At 35.2% G+C, this 25,620-nt stretch overlaps 1 protein-coding gene across 1 annotated transcript in view; it reads right to left on the bottom strand.

Moving 5' to 3' along the window:
* Nucleotides 1–4,410: 4,410 nt before the first annotated feature.
* Nucleotides 4,411–25,620, bottom strand: part of LOC123233687 (zinc finger protein 850-like) — a 312,250-nt gene continuing 291,040 nt past the window's right edge. The window contains exons 4-6 of the mRNA XM_044659746.1: nucleotides 25,372–25,375; nucleotides 5,300–6,050; nucleotides 4,411–5,221 (exon numbers count right to left, since the gene is read on the bottom strand). Coding sequence (XP_044515681.1) covers nucleotides 4,662–5,221; nucleotides 5,300–6,050; nucleotides 25,372–25,375 — 1,315 coding nt within the window. The 3' untranslated portion in view covers nucleotides 4,411–4,661. The remainder of the gene's footprint in view (nucleotides 5,222–5,299; nucleotides 6,051–25,371; nucleotides 25,376–25,620) is intronic.

The following is a 25,620-nucleotide window of genomic DNA, read 5'->3' as shown; positions in this document are numbered from 1 at the left end:
TATAAGAGACAGATATATATATTATTGCTTAACATTCTAGGTAGCAATGATTTTCTATCCAACATCCTCTTCACTTCTTTCATGTGTTCTTGGGGACTAGATTGTGCTAAAGGGGTCCTTTAATCATTCTGAATTATGTTCAGAGATTTGTCAAAAAAGGGTAATCTGTCAGCCTTTTTCTCTTTCTTGGGTTTCTTCACTCCACATGGAAGCTTAAATTCAATGGTTTTTCTCCCTAGAAATTTATTCTTGCCTCTATAAGCAAGGTCTCTTGGTCACCCTGTCATGGGTAAGAGGATTTTAGGCAACTCTAACCCACCAAAAGGCTTCTTTTAGGTCACAGCACTTTGTAATTCTTATTCTTATGTAACCATGAACTGTGGTCCTGCAGTATAGTTGAAAGAGGCTCAGACCTACTTGAGTCCAATCTGGGGAGGTGTATGGCTTTGGTCTTTCACTGAAATGTGTATGTGTATATGTTGGGGCAGTGCTACCATAGAAAATGTTGGTGTGAAAGGGTCTGAAGAAATAATGTGTATAGATGGTATTATTCATGATAGGAAACTGGGTTAGATACTTAATTGACTATCTGTAAGTATCTCAGTTCCCTTTTGTGAAGGGAAGACAAAGTGACCCTTCCTTCACTGGGCCACCGCGCACAAGCCTTGGAGTGTTTATTATATAAAAAGTATCTATATTGAAACACCAAGGGTAAAATATGAGGATTAAAACACAAGGATGCCCTGATTCTAAGTTCTAATACTCCAACCCTTTAATCTACATCTATCTCACGATGGAGTCTTCAGGTCTTCAGGCTACCCTATTTCTTCCTGGCTCTAGCTAGTTTCCTACCAAACCTTTTTAATCTACTTGACTACTGTAAGGGGGGAAAAAGGGTTTTTATGGGTCCAATATATTAAAAGATGGTCACCAGAGGATTGAACTATTATCAATCCTCAATTAAGAATAATCTCAAGTCAAAATTGACTTTTATGGAAGTTTATTTACAATTAAGAAGAGAGAGAGGAAATAAGGAAATAAGAATCTAACCCAGTAGGTAATTTATTACGATCCTCTAATTAATCCAGGTAGATCTTAATTCTCAGCTTAGAGTTAGAGGGCCAGAGGCCCAGAGGTGAATGGAGCAAAACTTCATTCACAGAGTCTACTAAAAGAAATTTCTTAAGAGAAGTTCAGGAAGATTCAGTCAGTCTTTAAACTCACCATATGGAATTCAAAGAAGATATTTAAGGCAGTCTCACCAGGGTCTCAGCATTCCAACACTCTTCCACAAACCAGCAGTGGTCTGTCACCAGAAGCCCTCTTCAACCGAAGACCCCTCACTCACTCAACTCCCTCTTTTTAAAGGGGTGACTTATGCATCACTTCCTGTGCCTCCCTCCTAATTTGCATATCCAATCACAATAGACTCTTCTCATAGTACTGCCTAGGGGGCAGTCAGTTGATTCTTATTCATCACCCACTCTAGCACACCGGGGTTACGGACCTCCCAGAATTAGAGGTGTTCTCACCTTTGGTGATTAAATCTAAAGATGGGCAGTGTAGACTTAATAAAATTATCACACTACAATCCTCAGTTTTTGGTTTAGTTAGTTATCTCAGAAGTTGTCTCCAAATTTACTAAAAATGATGGCTGAGTTCACTCACTTTGACTCTGAGGTGGGACTCTCAGAGTTCAACAAACAGGATCTTCTAGTAAACCTTCTCTCAGGCATTGTTGGTAAAACAGCAGGTATAGATAGATCTTCTGTAAGATGTTCTCTCTAGTGAAAAAGGAACTTCCAAAGGCAGTTTATAGTTTTCTTCTCCCACAAAAGGTTAAGGGAGGAAAAACTCAGGAGAGAGCAGCCTTCCTTTCCCAGGTCAGGATAGGAAGTGCCAGTTGCTCACTCAAACAGATTCTGCCAGGTCCCTGTACATTCCGAGATCCCTTCCAGGATTCTTGGAATGAGATCATGCTAGTAGCTCTAGAGTCAGCATCCAATATTCTTAAATTTAGCCTTATCTAATTTTGGCTTTCTATAATTCCATTCTTATAGTTCAATACATTTAACTGTGGAGAGCTGAGGTCTCTGGATTAACCTTCATTAATGTAGTCCCCATTATCTTCTGCCTTTTTAAATACCCCCTAATCTTATTCACATCCCAAATTTAGCTACAGTGTTGGGCCAAACCAGATCTCCACATCTAGAGCACAGATCATGGATACCTATTACTAACCCCGACTAATTCAATTAAATTCAACAAATATTTATTAAGCACCTACAATGTGCAAGGTACTGTGCCAAGTTATGAGGATACAATGATGAAAAATGTCAGTATCTGCCCTCAAGAAGCTTATAATATATAATAAAGGGAATAAGACATACACAAAAATATGATACAAGGTAAATGCAATAAGGATATAGAAGTGATTCCTGCAAAAATATCTAATAGAATTTGAAGAGTGAGAGGTGATTTTCAACTGTAGAGATTGGAGAAGGAAGGATTTGAGGAAAAAATGGCATTAAAGTTGTAGCTTTAAAAGGCATAGATGAGGTGGGAATATATTCTTGGCACGGAGGATGAAATGCATAAATATAAAGAGGTAGGAGATTGCTACAATTAATAGCTTAGAAATGATGTGATCATATCACATCATTTGATCTCTCCTGCCAGACCAATGGGCTAGAAATATCTCTTTTGTTAAAGGATAGAGGGAGAACCCTAAAGATGTTATTAGTTTGCTAGTCTGGGTGTGTGTTTGAAGGCTTACTGGGTTACTCTCTTCCTTGACCAGAGGACTTCAAAGGGTTTGTCCCAGTGGTAGAATTGAGAACAGGGAGGGACAGGAACCAGTATTCAGATAAAGGACTTCTATGGGGTATGGTGTTGGCATTTTGCCAGGGCTTAGCAAATTGCCTGGCCCCCCAAGATGTCCCTTCTGAATACAGCTCCCTGTCAGGGAGACAGTAATGGTGGATGGTTTCAGGTTTTCTGTAACTGAAACCTATTAGAACTGTCTCCCCTATTTTCCCCTAACACCCTCAACCTTCCCAGATATCTTCCAAAGATTTTATCTGACTGCATTTGGTTAACAATCAAAGGGGTGGTTTAATGAAACAGGATCAAGGAAGGGTTTGGAGAGTGGGAACAGGAAAGCCTTAGTCTAAAGCATAAGGATGATATGAAATCTCTTTGGCCTAAGCCAAAGCCAAAGGCTCTAGCCAGAAACATTCTTGATTTTTTTTTCTTTCTTCTATCTGCTATAAAGTTTAAATTCTTTTGAGAATAATTTCAGGATAAGGATCTTGCCATCTCCCCAGAATCTAGATGACGAACTTGTTTGGTGAAGACACCATGATGATGCCTGAAAAGTCTTCACTATACCATGATGACCAAAATTTGAACTTTGGGGTGCAGTTAATTGAAATTATGGGGAGTTGAAATTAAGTTGAATATATTGTTTTAAATGTACACTATTATGCCAATAGTGTCATAATGTTATAATAAGAGAAATTAGTAGTTTAATTAAAGCCATGCTGATAGGGATAAAATCATTAGACCACGCGCCTGTAAGAATTCACATTGCCTCAGCCATTTTTACCTCTCCTATCTTCCCTTGCCTCATAGCTAAGAGAGCGATTTCCTCCTTAACCTGGAGACTTAGCCCCTCTCTTACATCATCATACTTCCTGTTTGCCATCAGGAATCATGGGAAATGTAGTTTCAAAGTCTCTCACATGTCCACAGGAAATATATAACATACTTTTAAATGGCATCTTCCCAATTCCAAATATACACTGCTAACCTAAACTAAATGATAGGTTGCAATGTTTTTCTATAGCTGGCACAGAGAGAGCAAATTGTCTTTAGGCTGGCTCAGTGTGCTTTCCAGGCACAGCCCCTCAAGCTGCTGTAAAAGTTCAAATAGCCCTCCTTAGTTGTTGTCCAGGAGAAACAGGTTCAATCACAGGTCTTTAAGGTTCAAGGGAAAGGTTGGGAAAACCTCAGGTATTCAGAGATTTGAATCCTGAGGCTGGGAATGAGCTTCATCCAGGTCAGTGTCCAGGGACTCAACTCCCCCCTCCTCCAATTCTTTTTCCCAGAACCTTCCTGTTCCTTCCAAGTGTCATTCCTGTCCTTCAAGTCTCTCTGTAACATTCCAAAAGCCCTTCTCCGTACAAGGCCTCTCTTACAGTTTTATGGCTTTCTTGTGGGAAAAGGAGAGACCACAGAATTCTAAAGTTGAAAAGAGACCTTGTAGGCCATCTAGGTTTATCCATATCCAAAGAATTATGACCTCTATCATCATCTACCCACTACCAAATGGCCATTAAAGACTTCACTAGATTTCTAGTGAACAGGAACCTGAGCTCTGCTGAGGCAGTTGATTGTGCTTTGGGATTGCTTTATTATTAGAAAGATTATTAGCAAAATTCAGTTTCTATAACCCACTTTTCCTATGCCTGCCTGTTCTCAGGGGCCAAACAGAACAAGCTAATTCCCCTTCCACATGGAATACAAGGGAAAGGAAGCATATGTCTTATGAAAACACACTGAACAAAATCATGGCTGGTGACAGTAACATGATAGCAATGGGGTACTTGAAGAAGTAACATCTAATAACAGCTTTCCTTTCACTCACTAAATTCCCAAGATTAGTCCACACTATGAAGTCTTTGATGTCTTATCAGGGTTGAACTGTGCCTGAAGACATTCCCACATTGATCACACTTATAGGGTTTCTCTCCTGTATGAATTCTCTGATGTCGAATAAGATTTGCATGAAGGCTGAAGGCTTTCCCACAAGTATTACATTCATAGGGTTTCTCTCCAGTATGAGTAATACAATGTTGAATAAAGGATGAACTTTGAATGAAAGCTTTTCCGCATTCCTTACATTCATAGGGCTTTTCCCCAGTATGAATCTTCTGATGTTTAGTAAAGGACGATCTATCCCAAAAGGCTTTCCCACATTCGTTACATGTATAGGGTCTTTCTCCAGTATGAATTCTCTGATGTTGAGTACAGTCTGTACTCAATCTGAAGGTTTTCCCACATTCATTACATTTGTAAGGTTTCTCTCCAGTATGAATGGTCTTATGCTGAGTTAGGTGTGTACTGAGACGAAAGGTTTTCTCACATTCGTTACATTTGTAGGGTTTTTCTCCAGTATGAATGCTTTTATGTCTAGTAAGGTGTACACGAAGTCTAAAGTCTTTCCCACATTCATTACAACTATAAGGTTTCTCTCCAGTATGGACTCTCTGATGTTGTCTAAGGAACTCACCATTACTAAATGATTTCCCACAATCATCACATTTATATGGTTTTTCTCCTGTATGAATTCTTTGATGCCGATTTAAGTGTCTGCTCTGACTGAAGGCTTTCCCACACTGATTACATTCATAAGGTTTTTCTCCTGTATGGACTGTCTTATGCTGAGTAAGGCATACATTCTGGCTGAAGGCTTTTCCACATTCATTACATTCATACGGTTTCTCTCCAGTATGAATTCTTTTATGTTGAATAAGGCTTGCACGTGAACTGAAGGCTTTCCCACATTCATTACATTTATGGGGTTCCTCTCCAGTATGGACTCTCTGATGACTCACCAGGAGTGAGCCCTTGCTGAAAGTCTTATCACAATCATTACATTTATAGGGTTTCTTTCCAGGATGAATGCTCTTATGTTTAGTAAGATGTCCCTGCAGTCTAAACGTTTTTCCACATTCATTACATTCATAAGGTTTCTCTCCAGTATGAATTCTTTTATGTTGAGTAAGATGTGCATATAATCTGAAGGCTTTCCCACATTCATTACATTCATAGGGCTTCTCCCCAGTATGAATTCTTTTATGTTGATTAAGGTTTCCACGCAGTCTGAAAGTTTTCCCACATTCATTACATTCATAGGGCTTCTCTCCAGTATGAACTCTATTATGTCGAGTAAGGTTTCCTCGAAGTCTGAAGGCTTTTCCACATTCATTACATTTATAGGGTTTCTCACCAGTATGGATTCTCTGGTGGTTCTTAAGGATTGTATTCTTAATGAAAGCTTTCCCACATTCAGTACACTCAAAAAGCTTTCTCTCTATACAGATTTTTTGATCAATTAATTGCGAATTACAGTAGAAGGTTTTCCTATATATATCACATTTATGAGCAATTCCTTTTGAAGGAGTAATCTTTTCTGCATCCAGACTAAATTCATCACATTTGTGGTTTGTATTCCTAGGGATTATTTTTGCTTGGGAAACTGTAATTTGTCTCAGCTCTGCCTCCTTGATATTCTTCTGTGTTCTAAATTGGGAATCAAATGTCCCGGTTTCTCCTAGATCAGAGTACCATATACCAACCCTTGTGAATTTTTCCAATGTCACTTTTTGGGATGATTCTGCTTCAGGAATGACTTGCTTTAGAGTTGACTCCTTGGTTTTACTTCTGGTCTCCCAATCTGAAAAAAAAAAAGAAAGAAAAATGCAACTGTGCCCTGTTGCCTGTTCTGGGATCAAAGAAACCACTAAAGTGAGAAGAGTAAAAGTGATAATAATAATAAACTGCAGGTGGCTTTGGAAACTTCTAAATATTAAATTCAAATTTGATATTTAGAGACAAAAGAGGAAATGTATCAAGGGTTAGTGAAATGTGAGCACAAGTGGTTGGAGAAAAGTTGATCCAATAAGTAAAGTGAGCACAGACAATACAACAATTCTGATCTATTGATGACAGCAGAAGGTAAGAAAGCTAACTGTTGGACTAGACTAAAAGAAAAAGGCTGTGGCTAAGAGTAAGTATCAGGATTGTGGGAAGAAGGTGGAACCCAAGTCTAGGACTTCATTCACCTATATTCTGGTTATTGTAATAGAATCCTAATTTTTACTTTAGGTCTTATCCTTTCCAACCATTTTTATATCTGATAACAAAGAAATCCTTCATGAAAGATAATTTCATGTCTATAAGAAGAGTCCTAAGGATCCTTTAACCATACTTAGGGCTTTTTGCAGTCACAATTATTCTATTTCCATTCAGTTACATTTTCTCCATGCATATGCCTTTGGGATCAGTATTATTTATAATCAAGCAAGAACTAAAAGGGCTATAGAAGGAAAACCAATGGCTTTTTTTGATCAGTATCACTACTACTTATCTCTACCATTTGAGTACTGGTATTTTTTTTATTCTCTTGAAATAGAAAAATGCACTTTTGTCCACTGAGTGTAGCCTTCCTTTATGCTACCTGGACTTTCTGAATCTTGAACTTTTAGCTAACATGGAGGTAAAAAGCTTGGCTTCCTAGAGTTGCAGATCTACTTAATTCCCTCCTTGTCCTAGGCAATCTCACCACTATGAACTCTTGCCACCAATGCTCCCATATGCTGATATAACTCTCTTAATGAAAATCCTAAAATGCTCCCCTACTACCTATAACAGTGATGGTGAACCTATGGCATGGGTGCCAAAGATGGCATGCAGAATGCTCTCTGTAAGCACCCAGCTGCCCTCCCCACCTCCCAGAGTATAATTACTAGAAAGGCAGAGAGCCTGGGGCAGAACTGCTCCCCTCCCCTCTCCACAAAGCCTGATTTTTTTTACATCCCCCACCCCTCTGCCCAGCAGCCAATGGGAGCACATATAGGGTAAGAGGGGTGGCTAACAGGCAGTAGAACTGGAGGGGTGTGGAGTGCTCAGGCCATTCCCTTTCCCCTCTCTACACTCAGTGAAGACATTCCTTACTTTACCTGCCCCTCTGTCCAGCAGCCCAATGGGAGCTCTTTCTCCCTCCCTTGTATGGTATAAAAGGGGGAGGGGCAGGCCCAACACTTGGGGGGAGGGGCACAGCACATGTTCTGAGGTGTGTGGTGGGGGTGGGGGTGGGCCCTGGTACTTTGTCTCTTTGCCATCATTGGCCTCTAACATGAAGATCAATCTTTAGTCTGGAAGTCTAAGTCCTTCACAAACTGGCTTCATATTATGTATTTACTCTTACTTCCTAAGAGGCATGATTTAGTTAAGGGTATTGGTAGGAGTAGAATGAAAAAGGCTATGTAAAAATGCCAAGTCACTTCCCTTCATCGGGCCTTAATTTTCTTATCTGTAAAATGAGAAGAATAATCCCTGTAGGATCTACCTGACAGGGTTGTTGTGAGGGTTAACTAGTATAATATACATATCATACCTTGTGATCCATGAAGCATTATATAAAATCAATTATTATAATTGATGATAGTAATATTATTGGTCAGACCCTCTCTTAATTGCCTCTCATACATGCTAAAGTCTAGACCAGTGATTCCCAAAGTGGGCGCTACTGTCCCCTGGTGGGTGCTGCAGCGATCCAGGAAAGCAGTGATGGCCACACTTTTTTTGTATTACATTCTATTCTGAGTTCAATAAATAGTTTCATAATTCCCAGGGGGCGCTAAGTAATATTTTTCTGGAAAGGGGGCGCTAGGCCAAAAAAGTTTGGGAACCACTGGCCTAGACTATTATAATAGCCTCCAATTGTTCTCCCTGCCTCAAATCTCTTCCCATTCTAACACATCCTCAATATAACTGCTAAAGAGTTTTTTTTCCTTAAATTGGTTTCTGATCATGTTTCTTCCCTACTTAATGAAATCCACTGGGTCTTTATTGCCTTTAGGATAAAATATCAACTGCTCTGTTTTGCTTTTGCCACTGGGTTCCATCTTATCTTTCTAGCCTTGTTATAAATTATTCCCTTTCCCAGACTCCAAAGTCTAGTCAAACTGGCCTCCTCTCTGATACTCACACACAGCACTGTCTTTGTATTGGCCAGTCTCCATGCCTGGGACAATCCCTTTTTACATCTGCTTAATAGAATCTTTTACTTTCGACTCAAGTACAAAGCCTTATTTGATCTTCCCCAGTTACTAATGCACTCCCTTCCTAATTACTTCGCATTTATTTTGTATTTATTCTACACATAGAATATTTACTCTGTATTTTTTTTGTGTATTTACATACTAGGTAGATATGTGGCACAGTAGTTAGAATGTTGGGCCTGGAGTCAGAAAGACTATTCAAAATCCAGCATCAGACACTTACTATGTGACCTGGGGCAAGTCACTTAACCTCTGTTTGCCTCAGTTTCTACCAATGTAAAATTGGGATTATAAGAGTACCTACCTGCTATGGTTTTGTGATCAAATGAGATATTTGTAAAGTGCTCAGCACAGTGCCTGGCACATAGTAGATGTTATTGCTATTGATGATGCTATTCTACCAGTAGAAAGTAAACTCCTTGGGAACAGAGATTTCTTCAATGTTTTTTTGGCCTATATTAAGACAACAAATATTTATTAAGCATTTATTAAGGAAAAAATGTCTATTAAGGAGCTCTCAGTCTAAGGAGGAGGCAATATGCAAGCAAGATATATACTAGAGATAATCTTTGAGGGAAGACATTGAGATTAGGGAGGCTTGGGAAAGGCTTCTTAAAGAAGGTATTCCAAGTACTTAAACACAGTAACTAAACATAGTAGTGGCTTAAAAGATGCCAGTTGATTGATACCATACTAATTCCTTCCTCCACGCTTTTATTCATCCTGTTCTCTTTACCTAGAATATATATCTACTTCTTTTCTATTTAAATCCAGAAAATGCCAAAAAACAGAAAATAAAAGACTTCAGGAAACAAATATCCAGTTTAAAAAAAAAAGGTTTCACTGACTCCTTGGGCACATATTGATAGTTCCTTTTTATAGGCTTTATCTGTTCAGTTGTTTTTCAGTCATGTCTGACTCTTCATGACCCCAATCAGGATTTTCTTGGCAAAGATACTGGAATGGTTTGCCAATTCCTTTTGCAGCTCATTTTACAAAGGAAGACACTAAGGCAAATAGGGTTAAGAGACTTGTCTAAGGTCACATAGCTACTAAGTGTCAGAGGCCAATTTGAACTCATGAGGATGAGTCTTCTTGACTCCAGGCCTGGCACTTAAACTAGATGACTGGAAGAATGGTGGTTATATCAACAGAAACAAGCAAGACGTATTACTTTGGATATAAGTTAGTGACAAGGATTTGACATGATAGTCGGATTTCTCAGTTGAAGTATTCAGTAAATGCAGCTCTACTGATTAATGGAGAAGTCAGGTCTGAAGAAACAGATTTCAGAATTAATTGTGTAGAGGTGATAACTGAAACCACAGGAAATGATTAGATTATTAAGAGAGTGACTACAGAAATACAATTGAGACAAGAAAAAGAATGAGACTTTATACTGATTTTAAGAGGTCTAGGACTTCAGAGAAGAGAAAGTTCATTACAACCTAGAATTAGCAAAGAAAGTGTAATATTAGTTGAGAGTTATTAAAATTACAAAGAGGAATGGCTTCTCTTAAAAAGTGGAAGGAAAAAAGAGTTGTGATGTAACAAGTAATAGGGAGTTTTTTTAAGAGGGCTATGGATAGAATGAAGCTTTTCCAACAAATCATTCTCTGCCTATTGGAATGTCACTATTTCCTCAATTGTTAAAAACTGAGGAGTTTCTGAAATAGTTAGAATAATTTGGACCTGACCTTTAGGGTCTAAAATACTCTAATCTCTTTTGAACACAGAGATAGAATATCTCTATTCCATTTTTTAAAGATTTTATTTTGCTACATAAAAAATGGATAACTTAATTATGTGGATCCAAAAGTATTACAAGTAGATTAGACTGAAAGCAACATGTAAATTGCATTGGAAAAGAAGAAAACTTGTGATTAGGGAGACCAGTTATGATGATGCCACAATCTACTATGGAGTGAAGAGGGCCAGACTTACAATAGGGGCAATGGGAAGGGAAAGATAAGAGATAAGCTTAGTAACAAATAGGACACATGTTATGGAGAAATATTCAGTATGACTCCATAGTTTCTAGACTATAAGATCAATCATTAATCCAACAAAAAACTTTCAAGTACCACGTTTATATAAAGCATTGTGGGAAAGAAGGGTTATTAAAATCATGGTCACTATTTTTATGGAGCTTACAGTCTGGTGAGAAAGGAGGAATAAGACTGAAAAACCTATATCATGACCTAAGGGGTCCTTATAGAATTTGAATTAGTATTTAAAGAACAGATGGAAATTCAAATAACCAGAAGGATGGATGTTTCAGGCATAGGGAATAGCCTGACTAAAGCATGGAGGTAAGAGGTAATGTGGTATAGTTGAAGTAAAAAGAATGGGATAATTTGTAAGAAGTACTAAACTCCACATGTATTCAGTTGTTTCAGTTTTGTCCAACTCTTCATGACTCCATTTGAAATTTTCTTGGTAAAGATACAGGAGTTATTTGCCATTTCCTTCATCTAAAATGCATGGATAGCACTATGGCCATCTTTTATTAATACTAAACTGCATGGATGGTATTATAACTGATAACTGTGGTATCAGATTGTGGTGGGTCTGATACCCGGAAGGGAGCTGGGGTGGGTGGTAAGAAGGAAACATGATATTGAAAATTATTTAGGCAAAAAAATTGAATAAATTTTTAGGTAAGAAATGATTATCCTGGGAACCATAAAAAAGATAAAGGGTAAGACCTCCAGGAATTGATGTAGAGTGAAAGGAGCAGAGCCAGAAGAACATTGTACACAGAGACTGATACACTGTGGTAAAATAGAATGTAATGGACTTCTGTACTAGCAGCAATGCAATGACCCAGGACACCTCTGAGGGATTTATGGAAAAGAACACTACCCACATTCAGAGGAAGAACTGCAGGAGTGGAAACACAGAAGAAAAACAACCGCTTGAACACATGGGTTGATGTGGACATGGTTGGGTATACAGACACTAAACGACCCCACTAATGTAACTATCAATAATATGTAAATAATTCTTGATTGATCACACATGTTAAAACCAGTGGAAATGCACATTGGATATGGGGTGGTGGTGAAGGAAGTGAAGGGGAAAGTAAAAACAAGAATCATGTAACCATAGAAAATGTTTCTAAAAAAATAAAATATTAAATCTAAAAAAAAAAGATAAAGGGTGAAAACAAGAAGACCTTTTAGGAGGTCATTATACTAGGTGGATATTAGAGTGGTAGTAGTGGAAATAGAGGAAGTGGAAATGAGATATATTTCAGAGATCAAAGAAATAAACAACACCTAGTAACTAATTTGATATGAAATGTGAGGAAGAAAAGAAGTCAAAGGTAATCCTAAAGATTCAGATATGGCTGAGTAGATAGATGGTTGTATAATACAAAAAAAAAATTAAGATATTAGAAATAGTAGATTTAGGAAAAAGTACAATGAACTCAATTTTGAATATATTAATTTAGAGGTAGCAAAGGGACACTGAGAAAATGTAAAAGTTTATGTATGTTGGTCTAAAGCAGTGATGGGCAACCTTTTGAGCTTGGTGTGTCAAAATTCACCAAAAAACCGAGCATAACTTGGGTGGTGTGTCGCTTTGAGAAAAAAAAAAAACATAATTTTGTGATAGTAATAGTTTAAATGACAAAAATGTATAATTGTAATATATAACTGTATTTAATAAACCAAAATAGGTAAATGAACATAGGTAGAATTGTCATCTATAGTGCACAGTGTCTCTAAACTACACTACAGCAAATGTTTTATCCTCGGCATGCGGCCCCATACTTCCCTGTATATGAGCATGTGTCATCAAAAAGGCTACGTGTGTCAGTGCTGACACGTGTGTCATAGGTTTGCCATCACAGGTCTAAGGCCAGGAAGGAAATTATTTCAGTGAGGTGACTGTTGGAAATCCAGGAAAGAGATGTCTGATAGGCAAGTGAAAATCTGAGACTGATAACACTTGTGAGGTAAATGAGCTGGAGGTCTGCATCGGGAATTATCACTATGAGATGGAGAGCTGAATGGATAGAAGACCCATTCTTCTTTATTCCAAAGGGCAGAATGAAGATGAGTAAATAAGAAGCAGCAGCCAGAAGTTAAATTTCATGTCAATATTAAGAATCTAATCATTGTAACTGCCTTAAAATAAACCGGTTACTTTGCAAAGTAAAGAGTTCCTTATCCCTGAAAATGACAGTAAAGGCTGGACAACTATCTTTTAAAGAAATTATATAATCACATCTCCCTACAGACCTGAGTCTGAACTAAAATTACATATCAAAGAACTAGGAGACTTATATGCAAATCTCTTAGAATCTTTATTGCCCCCAACATGTTTCCTGCCTCATGACAGACTTTCTTTTTGATCTTGGTTTTCCAGGGCTCTTGTAAAGACAACCTCTAAGTTATCATTCAATTGAAAAATTATAAAAATCTAAAATTTACCTAAAATTTATTTCAATCATCATAATTATTATATTTAGACACTCCATCTACTTAGTTTTCTTACCCACCTAGGAAACTATGTGCTGAAACTTCTCTTTCTACTATCCAAGGCTCTTCTCCTTGCTCCAACTGGGAGATCACATCTGGTTTGGAAAACTGATACCCTGTCCATATGTAAAGGAAAAAGATTCGAATGTTTTTGTTAGAAAAAAGTAATTTTCAGAAAAGTTCCAAACCTTTCTTCTTCAAGACCTATGAAATATAAAAAAATGTACCACATTAAAATTAGAACACCAATAGTATTTACTTCTTACTGTACAAAGTATAGACCTTTTCCTTGAAGAGGAAGCAAAATATATACTGTTTCTATGCTGCGAAGGGGTTAGGAATATATGATCAAGGAACTCTAGGTTCTGACACTGATCTCAGAGGTACAACAACTTTGGGGAACTGAGGAAAAATGGTATTTAATGGGAATGTTGATATTTAGTTACACAGGAAAGCTTCCCTTACCTAAAGAGACCAGATTCCTATAGTTCTCCAGCATTACATCCCTATACAGGTTTCGCTGATCAGAGTTCAGTTGCTTCCATTCCTCCTGGGTGAAATCCACAGCCACATCCTTGAATGTCAGTGATTTCTGAAATGACACACATCCGTGTTTAATTTAGGGAAACCTAATGAGATAGCCTTGGAAACTTCAAAAGCAGGAGACAAGATTATTAAATTTTGACAATAATCCATAATCTGACTATTCTAACTTAAGTAAATTATTTCATTTCCTACTGTGTCTAGTACCTCTTCTGACCATATGAGGTACAAAATACGGTTGAGATATTGTTCTTAAAGGGCATATTGTTTTGACTGGGAGAAAAACATACATGTGACATAAATGAGAACATGACATTACTTATTAAAGTGCTTAATTGCATGATACAGACAATAAATGAGAAGAAAAGAGGTCTATAGGAAAGCAAAGGAATATATCATAAAAGAATTATAAAACTATAAAATTAGAAAGGACCTTGGAGACCATCTAGTGTAACCCTTCTAGTCATTAGAAGAATACTTACTACAACAGGGAACCTGTTTTGTGTGTGTCATGGATACTTTTGGCATTCTAGTGAAGCCTATGAACTCTTTTCAGAATAATGCTTTTAAAAGCACAAAATAAATTACATAGGATTATAAAGAAAGATGTTATATTGAAATGCAGTTTTCAAAATATTTTTAAAAATCAAGTTTATGGACTCTAAGTTAAGAAATCCTGTCTCCTATCTCTAACATTTCCTTCTTCTCAGGTATCTTCATCTTACCTGTGCTTGAACTTTCAGTGAGGTCACTGTTTCATGAGGCAGCTCAATCCATTTTTGTGATTCTTTAAATATTATAAATTTCTTTTTTTATTGACCTGCAATATCCTTCCCTAGAGTATCTAGCCATTATTCCTAGTTATATTCTTTGGAAGTATAAACAATTAAAACAAATTGATCTTTTATTTATCAACTTCTCAAATAATTGAAGGCAACTATTATAGTTAGGCTAAATTTTTTTAAGCCAAATATTTTAGTTCCTTCAACAATTTCTCATTATTTTTTTATCATGGTCACTCATATATTATATGTATGTATGTATGCATGTATGTATATATGCATATACATATATTAAACCCCCTAGTAAGAGACAGGAATTGGGGAGGAAAGCCACACACTGAACTCATTGAGGAAGGAAGAAGAATGACCTAGAGATCCTCTGAAATCATGATTAGTTATTACATTGAATAGACTTTAAAAATCTTTCAGTATTGCTTTCCTTTACATTATTATGGTTCTCATGTAAAATTTGCAGCTTATTTTATTCTATATTAGTTTATATGTGTCTTCCTAAATTTCTCTGAATTCTTATTTCTTATTTTGCAACATGTAATAGTATTTTAGTACATTCATATTACAATTTGTTCAACCATTACCATTTAATAGATGCTACCTCCTTTTTTTCTTCAGCTCCTTGATACTACCAAAACTGTCATAAATATTTTATGTATGGGACTATTTCATCTGTCTTTAACCTCCTTGTGGCATATAGGATATAATATAATAGGAAATTATCTCATATATTTCATGTACATGGTTATGGCAGACTATTTTGTTTTTATTTTATTATACAACACGTGTTTTATCAATACAAGGATTAAGAAATACAAATGGTGTCCACCTTAAATCCTATGTATGTAATACATTTTTTCAATAAATATTTCCTATTCCTTTCCAATAACAATAACATCAATAGTAGCCACACTCCATTAAAGCAGTGGACTGAAATACCTTTTAAAAAAAATTATCAAGAGAACACAGGATATTTCACCACCATTCCTTTTTGGCAATGTGATTCACTAAGAGTGACAGCACTACATAGCAATAAGTTACATAGAAAGAAATACAACATGTTATATCATAAATATATTTTCTTATTTTTAAAATATTCTCTTCATGTGAATTAAATAAAAGCTGTCAATATATAGCAGCATAGTTGAGCAAAAATTCCTACATTAGTCATATTCAAAAATATATATATATATCTCATTCTGAGAGGAGAATAGCATTTTACATCTTTATGGTTTTGGATTACATTAATCAAAGTTCAAAAAATCTTTCAAAGTTGTTTTTCTCTGTAATGTTATCATTGTATAAATAGTTCTCCTTACTTTGCTCTACATCATTTCACAGAAGTCCTCAATCTCAGTTTTTCTGAAGCTATTTTATCATTTTTTATGGGATAACAATATTCCATGACATTTATATACCATAGTTTGTTTAGACTTTTTCAAATAGGACAATTTCTCTTAGTTTTAAATTTGGGGCTACTAAAGAAAGAGCTGCTGTAAATATTTTTATACATAAAGGCCTTTTTCCACTTTCTTTGATTTCTTTAGAGTACAGCCCTAGTAATAGTATAGCTGGAGCAGAGGATATATGGCTAAATTTCATCACTTTTTGGTTATGATTCCAAATTGTCTTCCAGAATGGTTGGGCCAACATACAACTCCAACAGTGCATCGACGTACTTGTTTTCCTACATCCCCCCTAACATTTGTCCTTTTCCTACTCTGCCATTGCCAGTCTGACAGATGAAATGAGAAAGAACCATAAAGTAGCTTTATTTTGCATTCCTCGAATTATTAGTGGTTTAAAATATTTTTTCATGGAACCATTGATATTTTTTCCCTTTCCTTTGAAAAGTGCCTTTGACTATTTATTGGGGGAAAGCTCTTGTTCTTATAAATTTGTATAACTTTCTTATATCTTAGATATGAGACCTTTATCAGCGAAACTTAACTTTTTTTTCTATTTTTTTTTTTATTTTTTTAAACCCTTAACTTCTGTGTATTGGCTCCTAGGTAGAAGAGTGGTAAGGGTGGGCAATGAGGGTCAACTGACTTGCCCAGGGTCACACAGCTGGGAAGTGTCTGAGGCCAGATTTGAACTTAGAACCTCTTGTCTCTAGGCCTGACTCTCAATCCACTGAGCTACCTAGCTGCCCAGAAACTTAACTTACAAAGATTTTTCACAAGTTACCTGTTTTCCTTCTAATTTTTAATGCTATATTTATTTATGCAAAAAAACCCCTATATAATCAAGATTTTCCATTTTTATCTTGTGTGATCCTTTTATTGATTATTTACTCCTGAACTTTCCCCTAACCATAGATATAAAAGGTAATTTCTTCCTTTAGATTATCTTGGCATATGGTGTGAGGTGTTGGTGAAAACCTAATTTCTGCCAAATTGCTAACCAGCTTTCTCAGCAGTTTTTGTGAAATTGTCAATCCTGCCTCCAGTTAACTGGTGTCTTTGAGATTATCAAACACTAGGATTCTGTGTTCTTTTGTTTCTGTATCAATCTATCAAAAAACATTTATTAATTGTCTATTGTGTGCTAGGCATTGTGTAAAAGGAGAAAATGGGAAGATTTTGGTTGGACCAGATATTTGAAGTTTGGTCACCAGGGATCAATTACTCGATTTCAAAATAAAGACCCAAGTCAGGATGACTTTTATGGTGGTTTATTTATAATTAGGAAGGTTGAAGGTAGGGAAAATGAGAGAGAGAAACTCTGGCCTGGACCGTAGGCCCGAACCAGGGAAGCTTCAGAGGTCCCAGCAGAGGGGGCACAGAGGTTAATTGAAGAAGGCTTCTAGCCACAAGGCCTCCTCTAAGAAACACAGAAGAAAAACAACTGCTTGATCACATGGGTTGTTGGGGATATGATTGGAGATGTAGACTCTTAAGTGATCACTCTAATGCAAATACTAATAATATGGAAATAGGTCTTGATCAATGACACATGTAAAACCCAGTGGAATTGTTTGTTGACTATGGGAGGGGGGTGAAAGAAGGGGAGGGAAAGAACATGATTCATGTAACTATGGAAAAATATTCTAAATCAATTAATTAAATAAATAAACTTAAAAAATTTTTTTAAATAAAAAAAAAGAATGTATGTCCTTTGATCTAGCAATATCACTACAGGTTTGTAACTCAAAGAGATAATAAAATATGCTTCTACAAAAAAATAAAGAAATAAAAATAAATAAATTCTGTGAGAGTACTTTTCATTTACATTATTATAGTCACTGTATATATTGTTTTCTTGCTTCTATTTTCTTTGCTCTATATCAGTTAACAGATATCTTTCCCACATTTATATGAATTTTTCATATGCATAATTTTTATTATGCAATACTACTACATTATATTTATACACCACAATTTGTTCAGCTATTCTCTACTGGATAGAGTATAATTTGTTTCCAGCTTTTTGCATCCACAAAAAATGTTGGCATTAATATTTTACTATCTGTAAGATTTGAGGAGAGGGGTTTGTCTTTGATCTTCTTGAAGTATATGTTCAAGTGTAAGATGGCTTGGTCAAAGAAATGAATGGTTGGACCAATTTATTGTTTCACTAAAAATTTATATAGAGGTCCAGCTCTATATGCCAGGGGTTTTTGAGTGGCCTAGGGTGGCTTCAGATGATAAATAATGAAACAGATTGGAAGCAATAGCTAATGGTAGCTCAAAGTTACTCCAAAGTACCATGGAGTCACATGTTTAATATATATGAAATTCAAACCCTCTTTCACCCAAAGGCACAGAGAAAGTTTTACAGCTGCATAGCAATTACAACTTAGACAATACAAAGAAGCTTCAGAGGCTTCAAGGTAAAGATAAGCACAAGGCTGAATTTTAGCTACCTTATTATCAGTAAGCTAATTCTGGGAATACTTTTCTCAGGTGAAAGCCCCTGCTGGATTGAGGTTTTTGACCTTAACTGTCTAGAATCAGTTTTGAGCCCAAGCAGCTGCATTTCTGACCAAGAAAGAAATTGTTAACCTCTTCACTGTTGGTTTGCGAAGAACTTAGTTTTCCAATAAGACCATAAAGTTTTTCAATAAGAAAAGGTGTGGATCAGAAAAGGAGTCAAAAGAGGAGTCTCAGATTTTTATCTTATCCTGTCTGACTCTGACTTACAGCAGAAAAGGTCAAAGCACAGGGCTACATTGATCTTTTGATGGGGTTCAGATAAAATATCTATTATAGACTCTATTTCTCTTATAGGCCTTCTACAAATTTATTAGCCTGCCTATATTCCCTCCCTATATATTCCCAGGTCTATAATTCCATCTTTTATCATCTTTGCCAATCTGATGTATGTGAAAGATGAAACTGAAAGAGTTATTTTACCTGACATTTTGGACATTTTTTTTACAATCATTTGGAGCAATCTTCTATGTAGTTAATAATTTCCCTCTTATTCTAAAACCCATTTTCTTACATCCTTTGACCATTTCTCTACTGGTGGATGGCTCTTGGACAAGTAAGTTTATCAATGACTGATACATCTTAGATGTTAGACTATGAGAAATATTTAATAAAAAGATTTCCATTCTCCCCAAATCTCAAGCAGTTACTTTTTTTTTTATCCCATCTGCACTTATTTTGCTTTGTGAAAATGTTTCTAATGTTACATATTTTGAGGTTTAGGTTTTGAGGTTCTAATTTTATAAGATTACTTACAAAAATGAATAATATGGAAATTTTAAAAATAGGAAAAGATGTTACATAATTAAAACTTTTTTTCTCCTTCATAATTAGCTCTATCCTTTCTTTGGTTAAGAATTTTCTCTTGGGCCACAGTACATAATGACTATACATAAATGGAAAGAACAAAAATAAAAACAGAAACAATTCTGTACAACTTTAACAAATATGTTTGGTACTGGAGTTATGAGTCTATGCTTTCCTTCTTTGTAGAGGTGGGAGACAACTATGGAGATAAAAGAAAATATATAATGATGGACTTAATTGATGTGTTTGTTCATTTTGCTGAACTGTTCCACCCCCTTTTTTATTCTTTGTTATGAAAGATGTCTGATTCTCAAGAGTGGAGAAGGGGGAAGGGTTATATTGGAAAATAAAACATTTTTAAAAGCCAACTATCTTCTTTTTAGCAACAACAGTTGATCAAATGTGGTAAATAATAAAAATCTATATGCACTAAGAAATGGAGAAAAATGTAAGCCCTTCTTAGAAAAGGTAGATACCACTCTGAGTACACTATGAGTAAGTCCACTCATGTTGAGTGAAAGAATAAAACTACCAAATCATTTTCATCTTTTGGTTATTATGCCTATTTCTGTTCACACAATAAGACTGAATTTATTACTGAAGAAAATAGAGACTTTGGTCCAGCATTTAGTCAAACATTGTGGCTTATGAGGAATTTTTGAAGGGTTTTTATGAAGACTCAGGATAAATGGGGATATTTTAATTTCTATTTCTGTTCTGAGATATTGTTACCAGGAAAACCAAGCTTTTTCTTAGTTTAAATGATTCTAATAAAAATCTAAGTGGTTTTTGATGAACTTCATTTGCTTGATGGGGATCCCTACAATGGACTTGGACAGAGCTTTGGCAAGATACTCAGAGCTAGAGGGAAGTCCATGGATAATGGTCTAACAAGGGAAACTGAATGGTTAGGCAGTTATGGGTAGCATCAAGGGAGAACAGTGCCTCAAAAACTGAAAGAGAGCAGAGAATCCAGGAGAGGGTCGTTAATAGTGTCAAATGCTGTAAAGAGTTTATAAACAAGAGCAAAGAATAAGAAGAGTTCATTAGATTTGCCAATTAAAAGATTGCTAGTAACTGGAGTGGACAGTTTCAGTTTAATGATGGAAGTAGAAGCCAGAAATAAAGCATTAGGTGTAGAGGTAACAAGTATAGCCAGTTTCTTATATTTACAAGAGACACTATAAGCTTTTTCATTTATTTGCCATACTATAGTTCTAAAAATACTAACTATAACAGAAAGAAAAGGAAATCGAGGAAAGAAATACAGGCAAAGAGAAAGCAAAATTATATGTGTATATATATATATATATACATATATATTTATAAATTATATACAGGATATGATTTACTTACAGAATGCCATAAATTTAACAACAAAATTAATTCAAAAGAAACAATAATTCAGTTAAAAATTAGGTAATAAAAGAAACCCATAACAACTCAGCTTTTCAAACAAAAACAAGAAAAGATTTAAAAAAGAAAGTGATAGTAGAAAGAGTGCTAATTTTAGAATTACAAGATGTAAGTCTGAACCCTGTTTCTGCTCCTTCCTATTTGTATGACTTTGTGTTGGTTGCAGAATGACTTCTAAGTTTTCTTTCAGCTCTAGAATCTCAGGAGTATTAAACTCAAATATAAATAGATTTCAGCTGCTGCATATTGACTTAAAAATCCACAAATTAATATTACTTATGTTGTATTTTATTTATTCTATTTATATATTATTATTTACTTATATTTATCTACATATTGAATCTCTAATTTATTTATTCATTTATTTATTGTTTTCCCAATTACATTTTTAATCTGGTTCAAGATGTTCTTGGGAATTTTAGTGTTTATAGCCAATGCAGTAAGTTTGACACCTGTATCCTAAATTATGATCCCTTGATCTACAAAAGATCAATATCTTACTCCTGGTTATATATAAGGAGGTTAAGGACAGAAGGTATACCAAAAGAATACTAAAATAGTAACTCTAGCACTATTTTGTAGTATCATGAAATTATAAATAAAGTACATACCTACTGTTTGGAGAATAGCTAAAAAAAATTGAAATAAGAATGTAATGAAATTATACTATTCCATAATAAAAAAACAAAAATTAAAAATTCAGAGAAATCTTGGAAGACTTACATGAACTGATGCTAAAAATAAGCAAGTGGAGCCAGGAAAATAATATACATGACTACAACCATACAAATGAAAAGACATAATAATGTGAAACTAATTACTCAGTACATATCTTGTATATATCTATATGGATACATGTTGTCTCTATGTCTCTATCTATATGGATACATTAGAATGTAAACTCTTTAAGAACAGGACACCCATTCTGCCAAAACCTATAAATAAAATAAAATTCTTTTATTTTTTCTTCTTCTCAAAAATCCAAATTCTTTCCCTAAAACTAGAATGAATCTAATTACTCTTTCACAAGAAAACTGTCCTTTCTCCAGGCTAAATAGTTCCAACTTCTGTATTTAGCCTAGCATCTTTTGGAATATCCCCTTGGAATATATCTTTCAAAATAAGGGGCCCAGAAAAGAAAATAGCAAGGTCTTTATAGAAGTCTAACATTGTAGCTTATTAATCTTTTGTTGTTAATTGTATATTTGTCCACCCCACCTCTCTTTATCCTACCAAAACATGGAAAGGAACTTCAGTTTTAACTTTCTTGGGAACAACCTACAAGTCTCCCAATTCACTAATTTTTTAAAAGATTTTTTAAATTAATGTTCTTTTTAAAAAATCACTCACTTCCCAAAGGCTTACCTCAGTAGAATTCTCCCTTTTGAGAGATACACTTAAGCAAAACAAATCAACACTGACCATATCTGACAATGTTGCTTTATACCACTTCTCTGCCAAACAGTTGGGACATGCTTCACTGTTAGCCCTATTAAATCAATGTTCTGGTGTCTTTTATTGTTATTTTCCTTCACATTATTATGGTAATAGCATAAATTGTTCTCTTGACCCTTCTCATTTTTTCCATATGGCCACTGAGCAGTTGCAATTTTCCTTTTCTGTCAACTTAACCAGTATAATGCTACCTCCAAGTTGTTTTAGTTTGCATTTCTCTAATTATTAATTATTTAGGACCATTTTTTCATGTGTCTAATGAGAGCTTAGGCAGCTAGGTGGTAAGGTGGATAGTGCAAGGCCTGGAATCAGGAAGATCTAAGTTCAAATCCAATCTTAGACACTTACTAGCTGTATCAACCTAGGCAAGACCCTTAACCCCATTTGTCTCATTTTCCTCATTTGTAAAATGAGCTGAAGAAGGAAATGGCAAATCATTCCTGTATCTTTCCCAAGAAAATCCCAAATGCTCTCTCAAATAGTTGGACACAACTGAAACAACTGAATAATAACAACAAAATATAACTAGCATTCCCAGCTTTATATTCAATAGTAATGGTGATAAAGGACTTCCTTCCTTTACTCCTGGTCTTACTAGAAAGGTCTTTAATTTATTAGTTATAGATAATACTAGCTCTTGCTTTTGATAGATTTTATTTATCAAAGGAAAGCTCAATTTATTCCTATGCTTCTAGTATTTTTAACAGGAATGGATACAGTATCTTATCAAAATCTTTTTCTACATCTATTGATGGAATCATATGGTTTTAACTTTTTTGTAATTAGTATAGTCAATGGTTTTCCTAACACTGAAGTAGCCCTGCATTCCTAGTGCAAAACTAACCAGTCATAGCTTAAAACTTTGTGATGTGGCTATAATTTTTCTGTTAATATTTTAATTAAAACGATGGTATTGATATTTATTAGAGATATTGGTCTAAGGTTTCCTTTTTCTGTTTTGACTCCCTCGTTTCAGTATCAAGATCATATTTGTGTTATAGGACGAATTTGGTAGGACTCTGCCTTTTCCTATTTAAAAAACCCCCAACAGTTTATACAGTATTGGAATTGTTTAAATGTTTGATAGCATTTGTTTGTAAATCCTAGCACTAGAGATTTTCTTTTTTTCATTTATGGCTTGTTTAATTTCTTTTCTAAGATAGGGTTCTATTTTCTGTTTTGTTAACCTGGGCAATTCACATTTTTGCAACATCTTCATTTAATTTAAAGTCAGTTTTATTAGCATACAGTTGGATGAATTAACATCTAATAATTTATTTTATTTCTTTTTCATTAGTTGTGAATTCATCTTTTTCATTTTTGATACTGGTCATTTCATTTTCTTCTTTCTTTTCTCTTTTATGTCAAGTTAACTAATGTAGGTGGCTCAATGGATAGAGTCAGACCTGGAGATAGGAGGACCTGAGATCAAAAAATACTTCCTCGCTGTAGGGCCCTGGGAAAGTTACTGAACCCCAATTGCATAGCCCTTGTTGCTTTTCTGCCTTGAAATTGATACTTGTATGGATTCTAAGACAGATGTCTGGTTTTTTTTTAAGTTAACTAATGGTTTATCTATTTTGTTGGTTTTTTTCCCTTTAAAAAACAGGTTCTTGCTCTATTTATAAATTTAATGTTTATTTTCACTTTCAATTTTGTCAATCTCTCCTTTGATTTTTCAAGATTTCTATTTTGGTGTTCAATTTGAGGAGTTTAATTTGTTGATTTTCTAATTATTTTTAGTGGGATGCTCAATACATTGATGTGCACTCTTTTTTATTAATGAAAGCATTTTGAGATATAAATTTTACTACATCTCAATAATTTCGGTGTGTTGCCTTATCATAATTCTATTGAAATTATTATTTTTGTAATTTATTCTTTGACCTGCCCCTTTCTTTAGGATTAAGTTGTTTTCTAATTAGCTTTTATTATTTGTTCCCAAGACACTTTATCGAATATAACTTTAATTGCATTATGGTTGGTAAAAGATGCAGTTAATATTTCTGCTTTTCTATATTTGTTGAGGTCTTTATGCCCTAATAAGTGGTTGATTTTTGTAAAGGTGCCATGTACAGCTGAAAAATGGATAAACTACTTTCTATTCCCATATATTCTCCAGAGAGTTTTCCTAACATTTCTAAAATTACCCTAGTACATTACCCTAGTACAATGATTCTTAATTTTTTCCTCCTTCTTTGTTTTCCATGTCAATTTATTTATTTATGCTATGAAATAGCTCACGTTTTCTATTTTTTCTTTTCATTTCTTTTTTCTATTCATTTCTTAATTTTTCTTGATATGTCATTTCTTGGTATTTCATAATCATTAGTTTCTATTGGGTTAAGGTTAATTTTCAGAATATTTTCTTGGGAAAGATTTTGTACTTCTCATTTCAAGCTATCAATTCTCCTTTCAAATTTTTCTTTCATAATTCTCATTTCATTTTGCATTTTTCCCTCTACCATTTTCATTTTTTTAGTTCTTTTTGCTTTAATTGAACTCTTTCAAGAATTCTGTTTGGATTTGTGTTTAAGCTACTTTTCTTTGAGGCCTGATTTATAGATATTTCCAAATCATTGTCTTTTGGGTTTGTGTCTTAAGCTCCCCTGTCACCATAATAATTCTTTATGATGGGATTCTTTTTATGGTTGCTCATTTTTCCAACCTACTTCTTAACTCTGCTGAGCTCTGGGCACTTCTGGACCCAGGGAAGAGATATTTGGTCTCAGCTTCTGTTCTCTTATATCATTCTACTGATTTCAGAGCTTAGGCTGGGGGTCTATATGTTTTCAGCACTCCCAAAATGTTTCTGATGAAGTATGCTCACTGCCCTTATGGTCTGGGCTCTGAAAATTTTTGATTTATGTTTGGTTCTGTAGACTCATCTATATTTGGGAGTTTCTGCAGTTTGCTGCTGGATTCAGCTTGTAGTGGTTCCTGGGAGAATCTACAAGCTCAGAATAACAATTGTGGGCTGTGCTTTATTCTGGGACTAATGCTCTAATTATTACCCTGTGGGTTTCTGCCCTGGGGTGGAGGCCATAATCATGTCTTCACTCTGCTATAGAATCAGAGCCACACAACTACTATTTGCTCCAAAACTTGTTCCTTGTTCAGCACCAGGCTAGCTTGCAATTGCTCCTCTCCAGCTTGCTATGTGCAGATTCCCCCTTTAATATGATAAGGAATTAGCTAGTAGTTTACAGAGTTGTCAGATGGCTCCTGCATCTAGTTCAGTGATTCTATGGGAGTCTTTCCCTGGTGCTCAGCCTCAGTTCTTTTTCACTCTCTGAGCACTTCAATACTTTGAATCCAGTCTATGCCTGCT

The sequence above is a fragment of the Gracilinanus agilis genome, chromosome 2 (assembly GCF_016433145.1).
Source record: "Gracilinanus agilis isolate LMUSP501 chromosome 2, AgileGrace, whole genome shotgun sequence".
Taxonomy (NCBI): domain Eukaryota; kingdom Metazoa; phylum Chordata; class Mammalia; order Didelphimorphia; family Didelphidae; genus Gracilinanus; species Gracilinanus agilis.
The sequence above is the reverse complement of the archived record's forward strand: the minus strand, read 5'-3'. Positions and strand labels throughout refer to the sequence as shown.